The sequence below is a fragment of the Cyprinodon tularosa genome, unplaced genomic scaffold, assembly GCF_016077235.1.
Source record: "Cyprinodon tularosa strain WSP-4 unplaced genomic scaffold, ASM1607723v1 ctg201, whole genome shotgun sequence".
Classification (NCBI taxonomy): Eukaryota; Metazoa; Chordata; class Actinopteri; order Cyprinodontiformes; family Cyprinodontidae; genus Cyprinodon; species Cyprinodon tularosa.
The window spans coordinates 99,115-117,108 of record NW_024038739.1 but is presented as its reverse complement, the minus strand read 5'-3'; the positions used below and the strand labels follow the sequence as shown (position 1 = coordinate 117,108).

Here is a 17,994-nt window from a genome sequence, read left to right as displayed (position 1 = left end):
CACTTCAGGCTACAGTGTGAACGTAGCCTAGGAGTCTTCAGTAAAATCAAAGATAAATAACAATTTTAATAAAAACGTATCAAATAATCAATTCATGTATATATTAGTGCTTGTAAATATCAATTTTATGCAGAATTTTTATTGATACAAGTAGGTAAGTAATAATGATGGAAAAGATTTACGCCCCAGAACAGAAAACTATGACTTTTATCTAGAAATTACGGATGTTTAAATATATGCGTCTATTTGTTAGCAAAGGCTGTAGGAAAGTACATTTTGTCTTTATTTAGAAAATATTCATGTTTTGCTCATTCATTTTCCTGTTGGAACAGGGTAGATTGACCCTGAGGTTCTGGTGCCTATCCGCTTTTGGCCACCCACAGCGTACATTGTTTATTGCCTGGACACCCTTTTTTAAAAATTCTGGCTACGCCTCTGACCTTAGGGTATGGAAGAAAATCGTTACCATATTTCAAATTTTTCATGAAAAAGCATTTTCAGAAATGCTTTTTCATTTAAAGAATGTGGCTACATTGTTTGACTCATCCAATCATCCTATTTGCATTTTAATTTTCTACTTCAGGACTGCTCATTCTTTGACTTAATTAAAATGAAAAAGAAAAAAACATTTGAGATTTATTTTTCAAAATGTACCCCAGCAAATGCATACCAAAATTCATTTTAAGAATCTGGCTGCATACTTGACTCATAAATAAAATTAGTAATCAATCATCCTATTTGCATTTGCATTTTCTTGATGAGGATGATTGATTACTAATTTCATTTATGAGTCAAATAATGCAGCCACATTCTTAAAATAAAAAAGCATTTCTGGGAATGCGTTTTTATTTAAAATATGGTAACGATTAGCTTCCATATTAGGGTTTGTTAGTTTATCATTTATTATAGTCTATTAAGGGTGCAGCTGTCCCGCAGGACCACCTGCATCCATTAAAACCAGGTTGCAGTCCAGCCTGAACTTTTAAACCTCCATCCTACAGGCTGGACACTGAGAAGGGGGTGAAATGCCAACCGTCATGTGAAGAAACTTGAAACCTGCAGTGCAGCTACCCTGAAGACATACAAGTAGCCTACTGACAGTTACAGCTTTGAAATCACACGTTCATGTTGTGTTTAACTAGGTTTACATGTGTAAAAGAAGCGAAATGCTATGGTGGTTAAGAAACGCAAGTAGTGAAGCCGTTGTGACTGTAAATAAATGCCTGTTAGAATCAGTCAGCGGTGTGAGGGAACCGTAAAAAAGGAGATATGAGGCAGTTGTAGCTTTAAACAGAACTACATCCTCCACACTCCCTGCCCTGACGCTGCTTCTGTCGCCTCTTCCTGCTTCGTGAGCAGCTCTGGCTGAAGGACGGGATCCCCCATAGCTCCGGAGCTGCTGGTTTCTCTCCCGCTCCAGGTCGCTTTCTCACCCGGCGATGGACGGCGGCGGCTCGGTGTGCAGATAGACAGCGCGTCGGAACGCGGCAGAGGTGATAATAGACTCTAAACAGTCTCCATAACTGGTGGAGGATTAGATTAAACACGATTATTATCGCTGTCATGCAGCCCGCGTCAAGCCGTGCTGCCTGTGAAGTGAAAATATGCAGTTTATCTGCTATTTTGTCTGTTTATCCTCTGATATTTTCAGCAGCCATTAAACGCTCCACCAAGCAGAGGCTGTCCAGTCCCACCACACCATCTAGTTAGGGTTTAATCAAACAATGTGTTTGTCTGGGTTTTTATTTAAGCACTAATTATTTTAGAGGAAGAAATTATTATTCATTGATACTTTTTTTTGCCTGAACTCTAATGACCTTCATACACACCAGTGGAAGAAAACAGGGAAACTGTTTCTAACTTGAAACCTGCAGGCTACTTAGCAGGGGCGTATTTAGAAGGATCAGGGTCTATGGGCTTGAGGCTGTTTTGGCACTCACTCATAAATGCACATATATATATTTTTTTTTTATCCAGAGGAAATAAATATTAGAAATTACAGATTAAAAATTAACTATCTTTATTAGACTATGTGGCATTAGTATAGTTAATTTGAGCTTAATGTACTGTGCAATTACATTTTTCCTCGGCCTATTTTGTGAGATAAAATGTTTTGATTGTCCTGTTTGAATAGGAGTAATGATAGAGAAATCCTGACCGTTCACTATGCTGTACTGTTTAAAGGGACAGAAAGCAGATGCCTCCCTACTCTAGACAAGGGTGAATGGAAGTTCATGAGAGATAATGACTAAGTTCACACTGCAGCCTGAAGTGACCCAAATCCGATTTTTTTGTCCATATGCGACCATGATCTGATCTTTTCATGGCTGTCTGAACAACACAGATCCGATTTTTTTCCAATGCGACCCAGGCCAATTGGCTATGTGGTCCTAAATCCGATACGAATGTGATCTTCTCAAATGCAACCTGTGTCTGAACGGCCAGGTCGCATTCGTCCGATCTGAACGCCATTAATACCCGACAAAGGTCACTGCTCTGGGCCTTGCAAGAAAAACAACAACCAAAGAAGACGATGATGCGGAGAGCAGTATTTATGTTTAACCTTGTTGAAAACAATGTGTTTTTATGGTTGGGAAAGATTGCTAGATGCACCCCGGCACTACCATCCATGTTTACTTCCGTTAAAAACAAAGCTTGCTGGCCTGGGACGTCATTGCATCATCTACTCGGCATGCGGGACACTTGCGTTAGATGACTGCAGTTGGAGATCTCATACAAGCTGCATATATTTGGAAATGTGGAAAAAAATGCAAAAAAATCGGATTTCAAAAAAAGCATCAAGGCCTGCAGTGAGTTCACACAACTTCCTTCATGCTGGGGCTAAAATTTATGTCTTTATAAACTCAAGTGTTTTTCTTGGGAATAGCCAGAAGTTCAAGTGTGAGAGAGATCTTTGTGCAGGGGGTGGATTTAGTGTCATGGGAGAGAGAGGGTGTTGGAGCGTTTTGCTATAAAATCTATGTGTTTAAGATGATTAAGTCAGAGAGAGCTCTATCTCCCTCTCCGTCCAAAGGACGATAAATAACATTGATTATCTTGCGAGAAAATGCTTCCGACTCAGATTCCTAACTTCACAGTACCCTCTGCAATAGTGGCTAGTGTGATTACCAATACAACTCACAAAATAGATGAATTTTTCTGTCATTAGCTTTGGTAATTGTCTTTTTTTTCTCTACCGGTACATATTTTCACAGATAACATCCAATAGAAAAAAAAATACAATTCTTTAAGAAACTTTTTGTTCATTCTCAATTTAAAACCTAAAAAAGATTTTTTTTTAAATGTTTAAAACAACAGATTTCCTATAGATGATATTTAACACAAAAAAAATTCTGTTTTATTCAAAGGTCATGTAATATTTTCAGGTCTGAACGACTTTTATTCAGTTTGTATTAGGATAAAATTGCTCTTTGGGTTCTATAGGTTGCGAACCTTTATGTAGGAAGTTAAAGATTTTTAAAGGCTGCATCAAATACAAATTACCTGAAGGTTTTAAATGGGCTTCATTCTGAAAGGTTTGATATAACCGTGGCATAGTTTATAGAAATGTTTACATCAGTCTGATAAATTTCATATTCTCTTCTTCATAGAAAGTTCTCATTTGAACCCAAGTGGTAGCTTAATTTGAGAAATATGCAATTATTTCTCAGGTCAGTATACAGCACTTGGTGTAAATTGATGCTGGTTGCTCTTCTGAAAAACTTGTCTATAACTTGAGAGGGTTGGATCCATCACTGAATCAGTCCTTGACCCAGAGCACATCTTTACAGCACTCTGAGCTCCCCTTAAACTCCAGCTATCCAAGCTTAACATTATTGGGCAGCAAAACAGATATATAACACCTGATCAAACCCATTGATTTCTCAATCTGCTGTTCTAAAGTGCACTGCTATGAGGGAGACTGTTTAATTTGGTGACATTTGGTTGCCAGATGTTTTCAGTAAGTTAGAGGTCTACTGCCCCTAGCGGCTAAATGTTACACAGTGTTACCCTAAGACATTCCAGGGCTCATCTTTAGAAAGTTTGTGCCTTAAAAGCTGATGCAAATATGTTTGCTTGCACAGAGCAGATCTTCAAAGGTAATTAGGGATTTAGCAGACAGTGCATGCAAACCATTTTATGCCTTTGTCTTCATCAATACGAAGATCATATTCTAATGACCAAACTATGAATTTTATTGGTGGAGGATATGCCACTGTAAACATTTTTCAAAGCAGTTTCTGAAACTTGACTGCGGTCTCAGTTTTTGTTTCTTTTTGGTACCTTTAAAAGTGAGGTGCAAACTAACACTCATAAAAAGAAAAATTGGCATCTGTTACTTGTACTTCTTGCAGTAGGTATTTTTTTCTGCTCCGATTTAATAAAATATTTCCTTTTAAGTTTTTTTTTTGTACTTTTGTTTGTAGTACTTTGAGATAGACTATGAGGTGCACAATGAATATTTTTTGGTATTATTTTTCTTATTTTTTCTTAATTGGCTCCAACTACATGGCTTAGAACTCATCTTTCTTTAACAGCCACTCTGAAATTGCCAGGCGAACATGTAATCCACTTATTTTAATGGGCAGAACTTAACCAGTTTTCACGTTTTAATATTTGTGTAAATATCTGTAGATCAACCACAACACATACATTTATTGCCTATACAAAAAATAAATGCATGTGCAATTTAGAACCTGTTATCTGGAATGTTTTGGGATTTTTGTGCAGAATATATAACAGGTATGAATATTTTAATCCTTCATATAAAGGTTATTAAATTGATGTTGTTGAATTTCAGCTAAATCTGACTGACGACCAGTCATGGTACCCCAGCCGTCTACTTGGATTCTAAAGGTGCAATGTCAGGAAAGAGAACCTCCTTTTCAGGAGCAGGAAAAAAGGAAGCGCTGGACTGAGCTGTTCAACCAACTGGACCTCAACAAAGATGGACACATTGACATGTTGGAGCTGCGGGCAGGGCTGGCAGGCCGAGGGCTCTCCAAAGGCTCCCTGGAGAGGGTGAGAATGAGGCCTAAATCCGTCTTTTTTCAGGGTAAAGGAGGAGCATTCAGGGTGCGGATGGAGACAACGGATAGATATTACATAACAAACAGATCTTTAAAAGGTTCTGTGTCTTTATTGGAGTTACAACATAAAGGCAGGGAATATAGAAAAAACTTTCTCAGTTAAATAATAAAAAAAGAAAAACCTAATTATTTAATAATTATAATTTCCTATTGTTGTTATTTAATAATTTTATTATTTAGTTAAAGTAAAAAAAATCACAAAAAGCTGCAACACAAAATTATTTTGAAATGTCTCTCACTAATAAATCACAGAATCCTGAACCTATTTCATTTACTATTTAAGCCTCCTAACAAGACACCTACTACAGTTTATCATAACCTTTTAACACAAACTTTATAATTTTAATACATTGATTTTTAGACCTCTATATTATCAGTGTGATATACACTCACCGGCCACTTTATTAGGTACACCTGTCCAACTGCTCGTTAACACTTAATTTCTAAGCAGCCAATCACATGGCGGCAACTCAGTGCATTTAGGCATGTAGACATGTCAAGACAATCTCCTGCAGTTCAAACCGAGCATCAGTATGGGGAAGAAAGGTGATTTGAGTGACTTTGAACGTGGCATGATTGTTGGTGCCAGAAGGGCTGGTCTGAGTATTTCAGAAACTGCTGATCTACTGGGATTTTCACGCACAACCATCTCTAGGGTTTACAGAGAATGGTCCGAAAAAGAAAAAACATCCAGTGAGCGGCAGTTCTGTGGGCAGAAATGCCTTGTTGATGCCAGAGGTCAGAGGAGAATGGCCAGACTGGTTGGAGCTGATAGAAGGGCAACAGTGACTCAAATAACCACCCGTTACAACCAAGGTGGGCAGAAGAGCATCTTTGAACGCACAGTACGTCAAACTTTGAGGCAGATGGGCTACAGCAGCAGAAGACCACACCGGGTGCCACTCCTTTCAGCTAAGAACAGGAAACTGAGGCTACAATTTGCACAAGCTCATCGAAATTGGACAATAGAAGATTGAAAAAACGTTGCCTGGTCTGATGAGTCTTGATTTCTGCTGCGACATTCGGATGGTAGGGTCAGAATTTGGCGTCTACTACATGAAAGCATGGATCCATCCTGCCTTGTATCAACGGTTCAGGCTGGTGGTGGTGGTGTCATGGTGTGGGGAATATTTTCTTGGCACTCTTTGGGCCCCTTGGTACCAATTGAGCATCGTTGCAACGCCACAGCCTACCTGAGTATTGTTGCTGACCATGTCCATCCCTTTATGACCACAATGTACCCAACTTCTGATGGCTACTTTCAGCAGGATAATGCGCCATGTCATAAAGCTGGAATCATCTCAGACTGGTTTGTTGAACATGACAATGAGTTCACTGTACTCAAATGGCCTCCACAGTCACCAGATCTCAATCCAATAGAGCATCTTTGGGATGTGGTGAAACGGGAGATTTGCATCATGGATGTGCAGCCGACAAATCTGCGGCAACTGTGTGAGGCCATCATGTCAATATGGACCAAGCTCCCTGAGGAATGCTTCCAGCACCTTGTTGAATCTATGCCACGAAGAATTGAGGCAGTTCTTAAGGCAAAAGGGGGTCCAACCCGTTACTAGCATGGGGTACCTAATAAAGTGGCCGGTGAGTGTATATCGTTCTTAAGTACCTGATTTAAACAGACTCATGTGGTAAACAGAAGACCTATAATGAATTAGACATAATGCCTGATGTATGACAAATTTTACAAATAACTTAAATCGTTTTTTTTTTGTTTTGTTTTTACATCTGTATGTTTTTTTTATTTATCAGAATGTTAAATCACAGCTTTAGTTCCCAAAAATAGAATTTCTCAGACTTTCTTAATGGTTTAGGCTTCACTGAGATAAATATGGGAGGAAATCACTTTTTTTTTTTTTTTAAGAATTTCAGAACTTTATTTTATTTAAACATATCTTGAAAGATCCCCTGAACTTGTTTGAGGAATTTGAACAGTTTTATTCATGGTAGATACTAATGGTTTATTTTGCACATATAGGAGTCGTCCATATAATAAAGTAATAAATAATAGACTGCTGCACCCCTAGAGTCATATTACCTGAAAAGTAAAGATAGTACTGATGATCCGAAGTTTCCTTTAGAAAATATTAGTTTGTGATTGTTTCCATGTTTTGTTATGTTGCATCTTAAAGAAAAAAAAAGTCAATGACAAGACACAGAATAAAGATGTGATGCAACTTGCATCTAAGCATGTCTCTGTAAAGTGATGCAACTAAGCATATCTCTGTAATTGGTGTACAACAATGACTAGATGAATAGAAGTTTAGAAGGTGTGGGTTTGTTGATCCTCAACAGAGCGGACCAAGTTCTACAGGGACCCATTCTGCACATTGGGCTGTGTTTGCAGCACAGCTTAATGTTGGTGTTAAGAAAAGCAATGCTTTTACTTGCTGAGGTTTAGTTAAATTGCTGGTATGTTTATAATTGTAATATTACATATTTAGGACTTTTTTTTGTTCATTAACTAACCTTCTGATGACCAAAAGGCCTTATGGGGACTGATGGTTGTTCCTAATATGGCAGACCCCATTTTTACCATAGAGACTGAGATTAGAGCTAAAGTGGGGATTTAGGTGAACTGCCAGGGTTAAGGCATAAATGCAATAAATGGGGGAGTGTTGGCTTAGTGGTTAGAGCAGTATGCACGTGCTCTGAGAAAGTTGCTAAGTACCTGGTAGATCCCCACAGCCTGCACTCTGGGTCCCTGAGCAAGACCCTTAATCCCACACTGCTCCTCGGATGCCCCACGATTGCAGCTCACTGCTCCCTATTATTATTATCAAATTACATTCATTTAACTCAATGTAAAGTCTTTATATGAATTGAAATATAAATGTTGTTTTTATGTATGTGTGTGCATGTCTTACTCTTTTAGCCAGTAAATCCCCCTGAACCATGTTCTCTCCGGGTTGTTTGTGTACAGTTTGTACAGGAACATCAGTAGTATGTCTGTTTTGTGAACACAGACTGTTTAGCCCCTCTCAATCTGTGGTACCTTTTTATTTTTTTCAGGTTAACAGTTTCTCCTTATTGCTGCTTTTTGGTGCCATGCTAAAGTGAGTGAACAGGTGAAAAGTGTGTAAGGCGGTAGAGTTGTGCATATGAAGGCCAGCATGTTGGTTATTTCTGGCTAGGGAGGCTGTTCTTGTAAGCTGAGAATAGTGACCTTTATCTTTTGTACTCCTTAAATCCTTTAATGTATTTTTCATTATTATTCTTACAGATACTTTTTTTTTCTTTTTTTACTTTCCATTGATTTTTTATGGCTTATTATTTTTGAAGTTAATTTATAACGCGTGTTTCTACACATTGACATTTAAAACATTTGTGTGTTAGGTTGAACTGTCTGTTGTACTCCAGTGGGGTCTGAACCTCATCAGGTAGGGCACGTGTTCCTTTAAATTTAGTCTCAGGGGTCTCAAAAGGTTTCCTTCTCCAGGAAAATATTTATTCTTTAACAGCGTCTTTTTCCAACCCAGAGTTCATGCTGTTCAACTGTGAGTTTGTTTCTAAATATGGAAATGCATTAAACGCATTAAACTGACCCACTTGATTCTTCTCTGTCTATGCCTTTATCAGGGTTGTAATTAGAATCTTCTAGATCTACTTTCACATCCCTCATACTCACTGCCATCTTCAGTGATGAACTTCAGGGCCTCTTAAAGGCCATACTGTTTCTTTTTGTGAAACAACAATAAATAAAGGGTTGCTTCTGTCTTCTCGAACTTTGAGAATTGAACCCAGAACCTTCTTGCTGCAAGGCAGCAGTGCTACCCACTGTTCCACCTTAAATGCTATTAAATGTAATGCTATTAATTGTAGAGTCAAAAGAGAAACAATAGTTTTCAAAATAATGAACAAATAAACATCTGAATTATGTGATATGCAATGTATTCATCCGCTATGAGTTAATGCTTTGTTCAGCTCCCTTGCTGCACTTTTTAAGTACATGCCTCTCTCTGTTTTTACAATTTAAATGATCATTTAGCTCAGTCTGATTTGATGGATTAAACAGATATTTTCTTCCCATGTATTCACAGTGCAGCAAAAGTATAAACTTTCAATGGCTGTTAGTTTAAAGTCTTTGCCCTGCTGGAAGGAGAACCTCCAACTCAGGCTCAAATCTTTTGAAGCATCTCACAGGCCTAGGGCTCCTTAGCTGCTTCTCTGCTTCTTGCTTTGTCTGACAGTTTTGTCACCATTGAGTTAAAGTTTTTGATGACCCAAATGCAGAGATGAGGAGGCAAAGGTGGGTTTGCAGATTTAATGGTATCCCCAAAGGCAACAGAAGCAAAAATACTGAAAACCCCCAAAAATCCAGGGAAAAACAGACACAGGGAGCCAAGTAACAACATAACAACAAGAAACCGGCATTGAGGAACTGCAGAGGTGGTGTATATATGGGGAACAGGACAAAGAATGGGCTAATGAGCTATGAGGGCTATGGAGCAGGTGTGAATAGAACAAACTAGAAGGGAGCCAAGGGGAAGGAAACGGGCACAAGGGGGCAGCAGAGAGTGACTCAAGAAAGACAAAGCACAACAAAGAATATAAACTTAAACCGAGGGCAGAACCCTGACACGTTTAGGTTGATTGCCATCTCTTTGTAGCTGCGTAATGTCGTCTTTTTCTTTGCTCTTTAAGATAAAAGACTGAGCAGAGCCCTGTGAGTTGCTCACAGCTTAGGATACTGTTATGTACCCTTGCATTGTTTCAACCATCTCCTGACAATCTCTGTTTTTAGCATGCCCTCTGACCTGCTGTAGTTTTCCTACTAAATGCCTGGCCTCTATCATTTATTACCTTTCCTTTTTTTTCCCCACTCTCAGTTGGTGGAGGCCGGAGACACCAACCGGGATGGAGTCCTGGATTTTGAGGAGTTCATTCAGTATCTTCGTAACCACGAGAAGCAGCTTAAAATCATGTTTCGGAATCTGGACAGAAACAATGACGGTCTGTGGCTGGAAGGAGAAAGCTTAAAGATTGATGAACCTCTGTTATTTTTTTTATTTTTATTTTAACCCATACCTTCTAATTTCATTGTTGTGCTGTAGGTCAGATCGACGCTGCGGAGATTCGAGACTTTCTGCACAGCATCGGTGTAAACATCAGCCTTAAAGATGCCAATAGGATTCTGCTGAGGTCTGTTGTCTAATCTGTTCATCACATCATTCTTTACACCACATATGGATATTCGCATAAACGATAGAAAAAGATACAGAACACTTATGGGGACCATCTTGTTTAAAATCAGGCTGATCTTTTTCCTATTTTCATTCATTTATGATTGAACAAAATACTTATTTCGGCTGAATGCCAGAATAATTGCTTGGTAACAAATCTTTGTGGAGACGCAAACTTGGACAGGAAAACATCTGTCTTCATATAATGGGGGAAAATATTAATTCCAAAATATTTTTACAAAACAGTGGTAGCTGTTGGTTTTGATAAAAGCAATAGATATCAAAAACCTACAATAAATATAATTAAAATCAGTTATGGATTCCTGTTTAGCAATGATGCTGTGCTAAATATTACATTTAAATTATGTTCAGTACAGTGTGGATGTGTGTGTGTGTGTGTGTGTGCTATCTGCTAAAGGTGCTAAATACAGGCACTGAGATGATAATATGCAGAAGAGTCCTATGGGCGGGCCTATGCTGAAGGCGGCTACTTCATGACATTGATGCACACTTTTAGACATGCTTAAAAAAATCACAGGAATATTGAAAACCAAAATTTACTTTTAGCACCACAGTGCAATCATAAAAGGTTGGAAGACGTTTTAAAGTGTAAAACAATACAATTGGACATTTATAATGTGTTTAGGAGAAAATTGGGGAATTCTCTTTATACAGTCTTTAAAGATGCATGTTTAATAATCGAATAATTCAGTGTGCATGTAAACCGGCTGGACTGGAATAAATGCTAGTTTAAGATTTATGTACTGGGAAGACCAGCTATTTTCTAGAATATAAAAATAAAAATAATAATAATAATTGAACTTTATTGATCTCACATTATAGAAATTTATCTCTGCATTTAACCCATCACCTTGGGGAGCAGTGGGCTGCCATTGTGCGGCGCCCGGGGAATACTCCTACATATAGTGCAGGTAGTGACAGACAGAGGGTGTTTTGAAAAAATAAAATCCCAGTCAGACTACAGGTTGACGGAACCAAACATGTAGATGTTGATCACTGTAGGCTGACTGAAGACTCTGTCGTTGTTCAACACAAGGAGTCTAAGATGTCTGCGATGTTTTCTCATTTTATGGAGAATTCTTCTTTGTGAAATCAACTTCGGGTTTCACAGTAGTACAGTGGGTAGCACTGCTGACTTGCAGCAAGAAGGTTTTACGTTCGATTCCCGGCCAAGAGTCTTTCTGCATGGAGTTTGCATGTTTTCCCTGTGCATGCATGGGTTCTCTCCGGGTACTCCGGCTTCCTCCCAGAGTCCAAAAACAAGACTGTCAGGTTAAATGGGTTCTCTAAATTCTCCTTAGGTGTGAGTGTTTGAGAGGTTGTCCTGTTTATCTCTTTGTGGCCCTGCGATAGACTGGCGACCTATCTAGGGTGGACCCTGCCTCTCGCCCATTGACAGCTGGAGATAGGCACCAGCACCCCTTGCAACCCCATCAGGGATAAGCCTGATGGAAAATGGATGATGGATAGATGGAAATCATCTCCAGAGGAGTTCCTAAAACAGTCCCAACCTTCATCATCAGCTTGTTTTTATCTTTCCTAAGTCCTTTGCTCTGTTACCCCAGCAGATCATCTGTGTCTAAATGACAGCCTCTCCGTTACTGTGGCCTTTAACAAATTTTGTTTTTCTTCAGCATGGACAGGGATGGTACCATGACGATTGACTGGAATGAGTGGCGTGACCACTTCCTGTTCAACCCTCTGAACAACATGGAGGACGTGGCTCGGTTCTGGAAGCGTTCAATGGTAAAACAGTCATGCAGAACTCTTTAAGTGACAGGGATGTAGTTGGTTGGAACATCAAAGCAGTTCTCTCTCCTACTCGGCAAGGAACAAAAAAACATCTGAAATTTATTCTAACTTTTACATTTCTTCAGTAGATATTGGATACAGGCGAGCAGCTTACAGTCCCAGAGGAGTTTTCAGAAGAAGAAAGGAAGTCTGGGTATGTGTGGCGCCAGCTGATGGCTGGAGTCATGGCTGGATCTGTATCCAGAACTGGAACCGCTCCGTTAGAACGCCTCAAAGTTTTCAGACAGGTTCTGCTTCTATGTATCAATTAATATTTTAGCCTGAACTGCAATGTGTGATTTTTTAAATCAGCGGTACAGCTAACAATAGTTGTTCCTGCTCTCTCCGGCAGGTACATGGCTCCTCTGATTTTAAAGGGAACGCTCTGAGCGGGTTTCAATACATGTTGAAAGAGGGAGGACCCTGGTCTCTGTGGAGAGGAAATGGAGTCAATGTGTTGAAAATTGCTCCTGAGACAGCCATCAAATTCACTGCTTATGAACAGGTGAACACCTTTCAGACACTTATTGGTTTCTAAAGGTTGCTTTTTCTATCTGTATCTGAACTTATGTGCAGATATTTATGAACAAAATATTTTTTTTTCCTCTACATAGTATCACCTAAACCATATATATAAAATGTTGTTAAAATATGTCTATCTAGGAGCAGAAGTATCATGTACTGTGAGCTCAGGATAAAGGGAAAAAAAAAATGCAGAAACTTAATCTGCTGAGTACGGCAGCAAAATATTTTTCTCAAAACTGTTTAAATTTATAGTAATGGAATAAGAGAAGCCGAAGCCTCAATAAAAAAAAAAAAACTTTGTAAGGGTGTGGATATTAATAATAATTGACTTTTATTGATCTCACATTGTAGAAATGTACCTCTGCATTTACCGCATCCCCTTGGGGAGCAGTGAGTAGTTAGGACTTTAGATAGGAACTTTTAACCAATCTGCTTGTATAATTTGATTGAATTTTCTCTGTCAAGTGTCTTTAGATGACATTTGCTGTGAAATGGTGCTATTTAAATAAACTTAATTGAACTGGTTATTGCCTGAAACTTCTTAAGATCTAGTAAGCTGTGGAAATGGTTCTATTCTATTCTCTAATGAATAAATACAATACATCATATCTCACATCATCACATCCGATCAAAATGTTTTTTTTTGTTTCAGTTCAGTTTGATTTCATTCAGCTCTCTGTGATTTATTTCATTTCTTTTATTCACAGCAAACCTCACCTAGAAGAGATCATTTCACACACACAAAAACTAAAAAAGTTATGTTTCCCCAATTGAATTTCCCAAATTAAACTATGATCTCCTTGTTTATGTCCTTTAATTCTGCATAGATAAAACTCATGATGCATGGCCGTGACGAGACGAGAACTCTGAGGGTCCATGAGAGGTTTGTTGCTGGCTCTTTGGCTGGAGCTACAGCTCAGACAGCCATTTACCCAATGGAGGTAATGGGTTCAATGTGAAGGAATCATTGGATGCCATTAACAGATTCAGCTTTAGGGTTGCTTATAAATGATTGATCGCACTCCTCTGTTTGTTGCATCAGGTTTTGAAGACCCGCCTCAATCTCAGAAAAACGGGTCAGTACTCAGGAATAACAGACTGTGCCAAACAGATCCTGCTGCAGGAAGGAGCGGCAGCCTTCTATAAGGGCTACGTTCCCAACATGCTGAGCATCGTTCCTTATGCTGGTATTGACCTGGCAGTGTACGAGGTCAGACAGAGACACGGCTGTCGGTGTGGGGGGTTTCCCCTCGCTGTTCACACCCCAATCACCCTTCTTTTCCACAGACACTGAAGCTTGCATGGCTGAACAGGAACAGAGGCCTGCCCGACCCAGGGGTGATGGTGTTGGTGGGATGCGGCGCCATCTCCAGCACGTGTGGGATGCTTGCTAGTTACCCTTTGGCATTGATCCGCACACGGATGCAAGCAGAAGGTTAGGAAAGCTAGTGGCATGTGGACTTCACCAAATGCTTATTTATATTCCTATCAGGTGAATATAAATACAAAAGGTGGATTTCAGATGATTACTGTATTTATTGAAGGATGAAAGCTTTTAATACCAACTCTTACCGTGTTAAATGATAACCTATTTAAAGGTTTTTAAGTTTAACTTTACTATCAACAACCAGCTATAAAACTATCTGACCTGTAGAATCAAGAAGGTTACAGAACATAAAGTAAGCCGGAAGATCTAAAAAAGCTCAACATGGCACCGTCTAAAAAAAGGAAGGAAAAGATATATTTTTTTAAATCGCATCTAATGATCTGGAAAGGGTTACAGTGCCATTTAAAAGGTTAGGACTGCAAGTAGTCCCCATGGGTCACAAAGGCTTGTCTCCCATTCACCATAAAACATCCTGATGAAAAATTTAGAGATTTTCTGTGATCTGAGAAAAGGAAAGCACACTCTTAACAAATGGGAAAAAAATGAGCATAAATCATAGGAAGAGCTGATAGTCAAACATGGTGGTGGCAGAGTGATGATCTGGAGGAAAAGGAGAATGCTCGGCCATAAATAAGCTAAGTTAAACCTAAAGTTGTCATTCAGCAGGAAAATAATTCAAAGCACGCCTCCCGACTCCACCCGTGAATGGCTCCTTCTGCTTAAGGCAGAACAAACCGTCATTAACTTAAGGGGTTTATAACATCTTCCCACAAAGCTATCTTTGTTCTATTTCTTTTTTTTTTAGGAAATTAATCTGTCAACTGAAAACAGAATAAAAGTTGTTGTATACTTGAAGGTAAAAGTATTTGTCAGATTTTAAAGCGAGGCGAGGTTAATGATCTCCGACAATGAAGTGTAAAAAAAAAAAAAAAGAAGAAATCTAAGAGGCACAAACAAAAAAGGAGAAGATACCTGTTCACAGTACTGAAAGGTTAGTCTGTTCTCTGGGTTTTGTCTATTCAAAGTTCCTAAATATTAAATAAAATGAATCCCTGAGGCACTTTATTAAAATGTGGTTATGATCTCTTAGTGGAGCAGAAATAGTCAAGTACAGACCAGTACTTGACTATTTCTAAAGTTGTCTTCCATTTATCCTGGACCGGGTCGTAGAGGAGCCATTCTCAGCAGAGACTCCCACACTACCCTCTACCCTTCCCAAACTAGAGTCCGTCCAGCGTGTCCTGGGCCTCCTCAGCTGACTCCTCTTGCTGTGGAGAAGATGCAGTTTTCAAAGTTAGTAGTTAATATTGGTCAAACCATTTCATTATCTTCTTATTCATTTTAATGAAAAAGCTATTAAAAAGAACTAGTTAACACATAATTGTCAGTTCTACTTGCATTTAAAATCCAAAGTTTTCAACATTAAACCACTGGACTTCCTAAACTACGCTCTCCTTTTTAGAAGACGACCCAAACTTTCCACCAGCCAGATTCAAATATTTAATAATGCAGTTTTTAATTTCAGATTTCACAAATGTATGCTGATCTAGACTCTATAATTCTATAAACAAAGCATTGTTTTTCAATAATCTGGCTTAATTCACCCTGTTTTCTTTTTGTTTTATTTCCCATCAGCCTCAGCGAGAGGGGCCCCTAAACTTTCAATGCTGTCCCTGCTTCACAACATCCTTCGGCAGGAAGGCATCGCCGGACTCTACCGAGGAATCTCCCCCAACCTGCTGAAAATCATCCCAGCAGTCAGCGTGTCCTACGTCGTCTACGAATATACGAGGATTATGCTGGGAGTGGACATTGAGGGTAGGAGGGGAGGAAACCAGAAAGGGTAGATTAAGGAGACGGGGATTGCCGTGATTTTTGATCTGCGAGCATGTGCAGATGGGATGTCAGTGCATGAAAAATGGGCTGTATTCATGAATAGTTTAAATACAGCGGGTCTTGCTTTCATCTCCACCAGCTTGTCTTGAAGAAGAGATTAAGATATTTCTAAGGGCAGGAGGGTGGACATTTTATTTTTAGGTCTTTTCATTTGGTTTTTAAGAAAACATTGAGGTATTTTAGCTTTAGGCAGCTTCCAAGTAAACATATCTAAACCAGCAGCTAGAAAGAAAAATGCAAGCAACTATTCTTAAAGGGCAAACACAGATGCTGCCAGAAATACTCACAGAACGTGTTCACATGTAGCCAATGTTACAGACAATGTTACATAAACTAGCACAAAGTCTGCATAAATGTGGAGTATACTGAGTTTTATGGAGCTGTTTTCCCTCTGATTTTCTTAAAATAAAATCCATCAACCAAAGGAGTTTAGGAGGAACTTAGTAAATAGATCCTACCTGTGTGTGATTTATCCTCAGTATAAATCCGGCCGAACTCTTAAAGCCCCAGAGTTTTTTTTGGAGAAGAGGGGTGAGCATAACTCAGTAGGACTTTTCAGATGGGCTTATCAAGACCTTTGTGCAAATATGATTCCATTATGGACACAATTATTGACGTAAAACTCACTGCTGGGCTTACAAACCACACCTGGGAGCTGATTGACTTGAATCGCTGAAGACATTAATCAAAAGCTCATTATCGCCTGCTTTTTCAACATAAAACAAATGGATGCTGTATAAAGTAATGAATAAACAGCCTCCATCTGCACAGGATGCTGCTATGTTCTAGAGTGATGTGTTGCTTCTGAACGCTAACCAGAGGCATCTGGCTGCCACTGCTGCACGGATCTGCATGGGCAGAGACATGCATGTACTTGCTGAAAAGGAGTCACCTCTGGAAATTGGCCTGCTCTACATTCCTTCAGCCTTGTTTTCTCTACCAGGTGAGATGTAGAGAAGAGGGATGGCTGTGGAAGGAACCTGCAGGTGTGGAGAAGGCGGTTGCTGCTGAGTCTTAAACACACATTACCAAAACACAGTGAGAGCCTAAAAAAGGAAGCAGTCAGTATCATTATTGCTTCTTCTGGGAAAAAGACGATGGTAAAAAGACGCACACAGAACTGCCTTTATGGACTGGACACGGGGAAAGACGCACTAAGAGTTACGAAGAGCTGCCCTGCAACTGTCTATGCAGAAAACATGTTCAGTATGTAAATTCAAAGACTGGGCCTAGGCCACTGCCACATAATGTTCCCTAATCACTGGGATTAAAAGACAAATTTTGTGTTTAACTTCTCGTTTCACAAACAAGAAGTTCTATTTATTGCCGTTTAAAAAATATGTATGTGCAAACAAATGCACGCACTGTGCTGCTTTTCTGGTCAACTCCTACTGATTGTTTTCTTTTTAAATTATAAGCATGATATTAAAACACTGTTTCTGGGGGGGAAAAAATATAACTGAATAAAAATAGTAATTTTGAAATTCCTCTTGGTTCTCCTTATGTACATTTCATATAGTCTCAGGGATGTTATTGAACGCAATATTTGTTTTAGAAATAAAATTGCCTAGATATATAATAAAACTGTTGTATTATGTTTATTTATTGAGTACTGTTATCTATGGAGACAAAGTTGAAACAAAAAAATTCCAAAACCCTCATCATGGTCATAGTTTTTTGTTTTTTTTTAAATGAATGATTTCTTGGGTTCATAAAGGTGAATCCACAGTCATCCCATAGAGCTTATGACTGCTCAGGTTTGCGTTTAACAGTATTCTGTTGGTACCAAGGGTCCAAAGCCTACCAAAAAAATACTCCACACAACTTTTTAACCAAACCACTGCCTGAGCCAATGTACGTAGAATGACTCCATGCTTTGATGCTGTTTTACATCTGACTCTGACCACCTTAAAACTGCAGGTGAGCAGATATACTTACTGTATAATTTTTCTTTTTGGAGTCAGAAAATATAATTGTTTAGTGTGATTGTCTATAAAGTTGTGAAATATTTAGTTTCCAGTTTAAATGCAAACATTTTCTAATACGGTTCTTTGTTAACTCTATCGTAGCCGAAGCAGGAAACCAA

At 38.9% G+C, this 17,994-nt stretch overlaps 1 protein-coding gene across 2 annotated transcripts; it reads left to right on the top strand.

The window, feature by feature from the left end:
• Positions 1-1,091: 1,091 nt before the first annotated feature.
• slc25a23a (solute carrier family 25 member 23a) lies at positions 1,092-17,500 on the top strand. 2 transcript variants are annotated; one of them, XM_038284763.1, is made up of 12 exons: positions 1,093-1,493; positions 4,802-5,022; positions 9,935-10,058; positions 10,160-10,247; positions 11,944-12,055; positions 12,190-12,348; positions 12,453-12,605; positions 13,453-13,566; positions 13,668-13,835; positions 13,913-14,060; positions 15,648-15,830; positions 16,852-17,500. In XM_038284763.1, the coding sequence occupies exons 2-12, from the start codon at positions 4,825-4,827 to the stop codon at positions 16,860-16,862; spliced, it is 1,458 nt and encodes a 485-aa protein (XP_038140691.1). In that variant the 5' UTR covers positions 1,093-1,493; positions 4,802-4,824; the 3' UTR covers positions 16,863-17,500. The 2 variants fall into 2 exon arrangements, with proteins under 2 accessions (XP_038140690.1, XP_038140691.1); XM_038284762.1 differs by having other exon boundaries at positions 1,092-1,493; positions 15,648-17,500.
• Positions 17,501-17,994: the final 494 nt, after the last annotated feature.

Bases quoted from the DNA above. Each gene is read 5' to 3' on its own strand.
- slc25a23a (XM_038284762.1), top strand. From the start codon at position 4,825: ATGGTACCCCAGCCGTCTACTTGGATTCTAAAGGTGCAATGTCAGGAA. The intron at 12,056-12,189 runs GTAAAACAGTCA...TTTCTTCAGTAG, and splicing joins GGTTCTGGAAGCGTTCAATG to ATATTGGATACAGGCGAGCA. The intron at 12,349-12,452 runs GTTCTGCTTCTA...TCTCTCCGGCAG, and splicing joins GCCTCAAAGTTTTCAGACAG to GTACATGGCTCCTCTGATTT.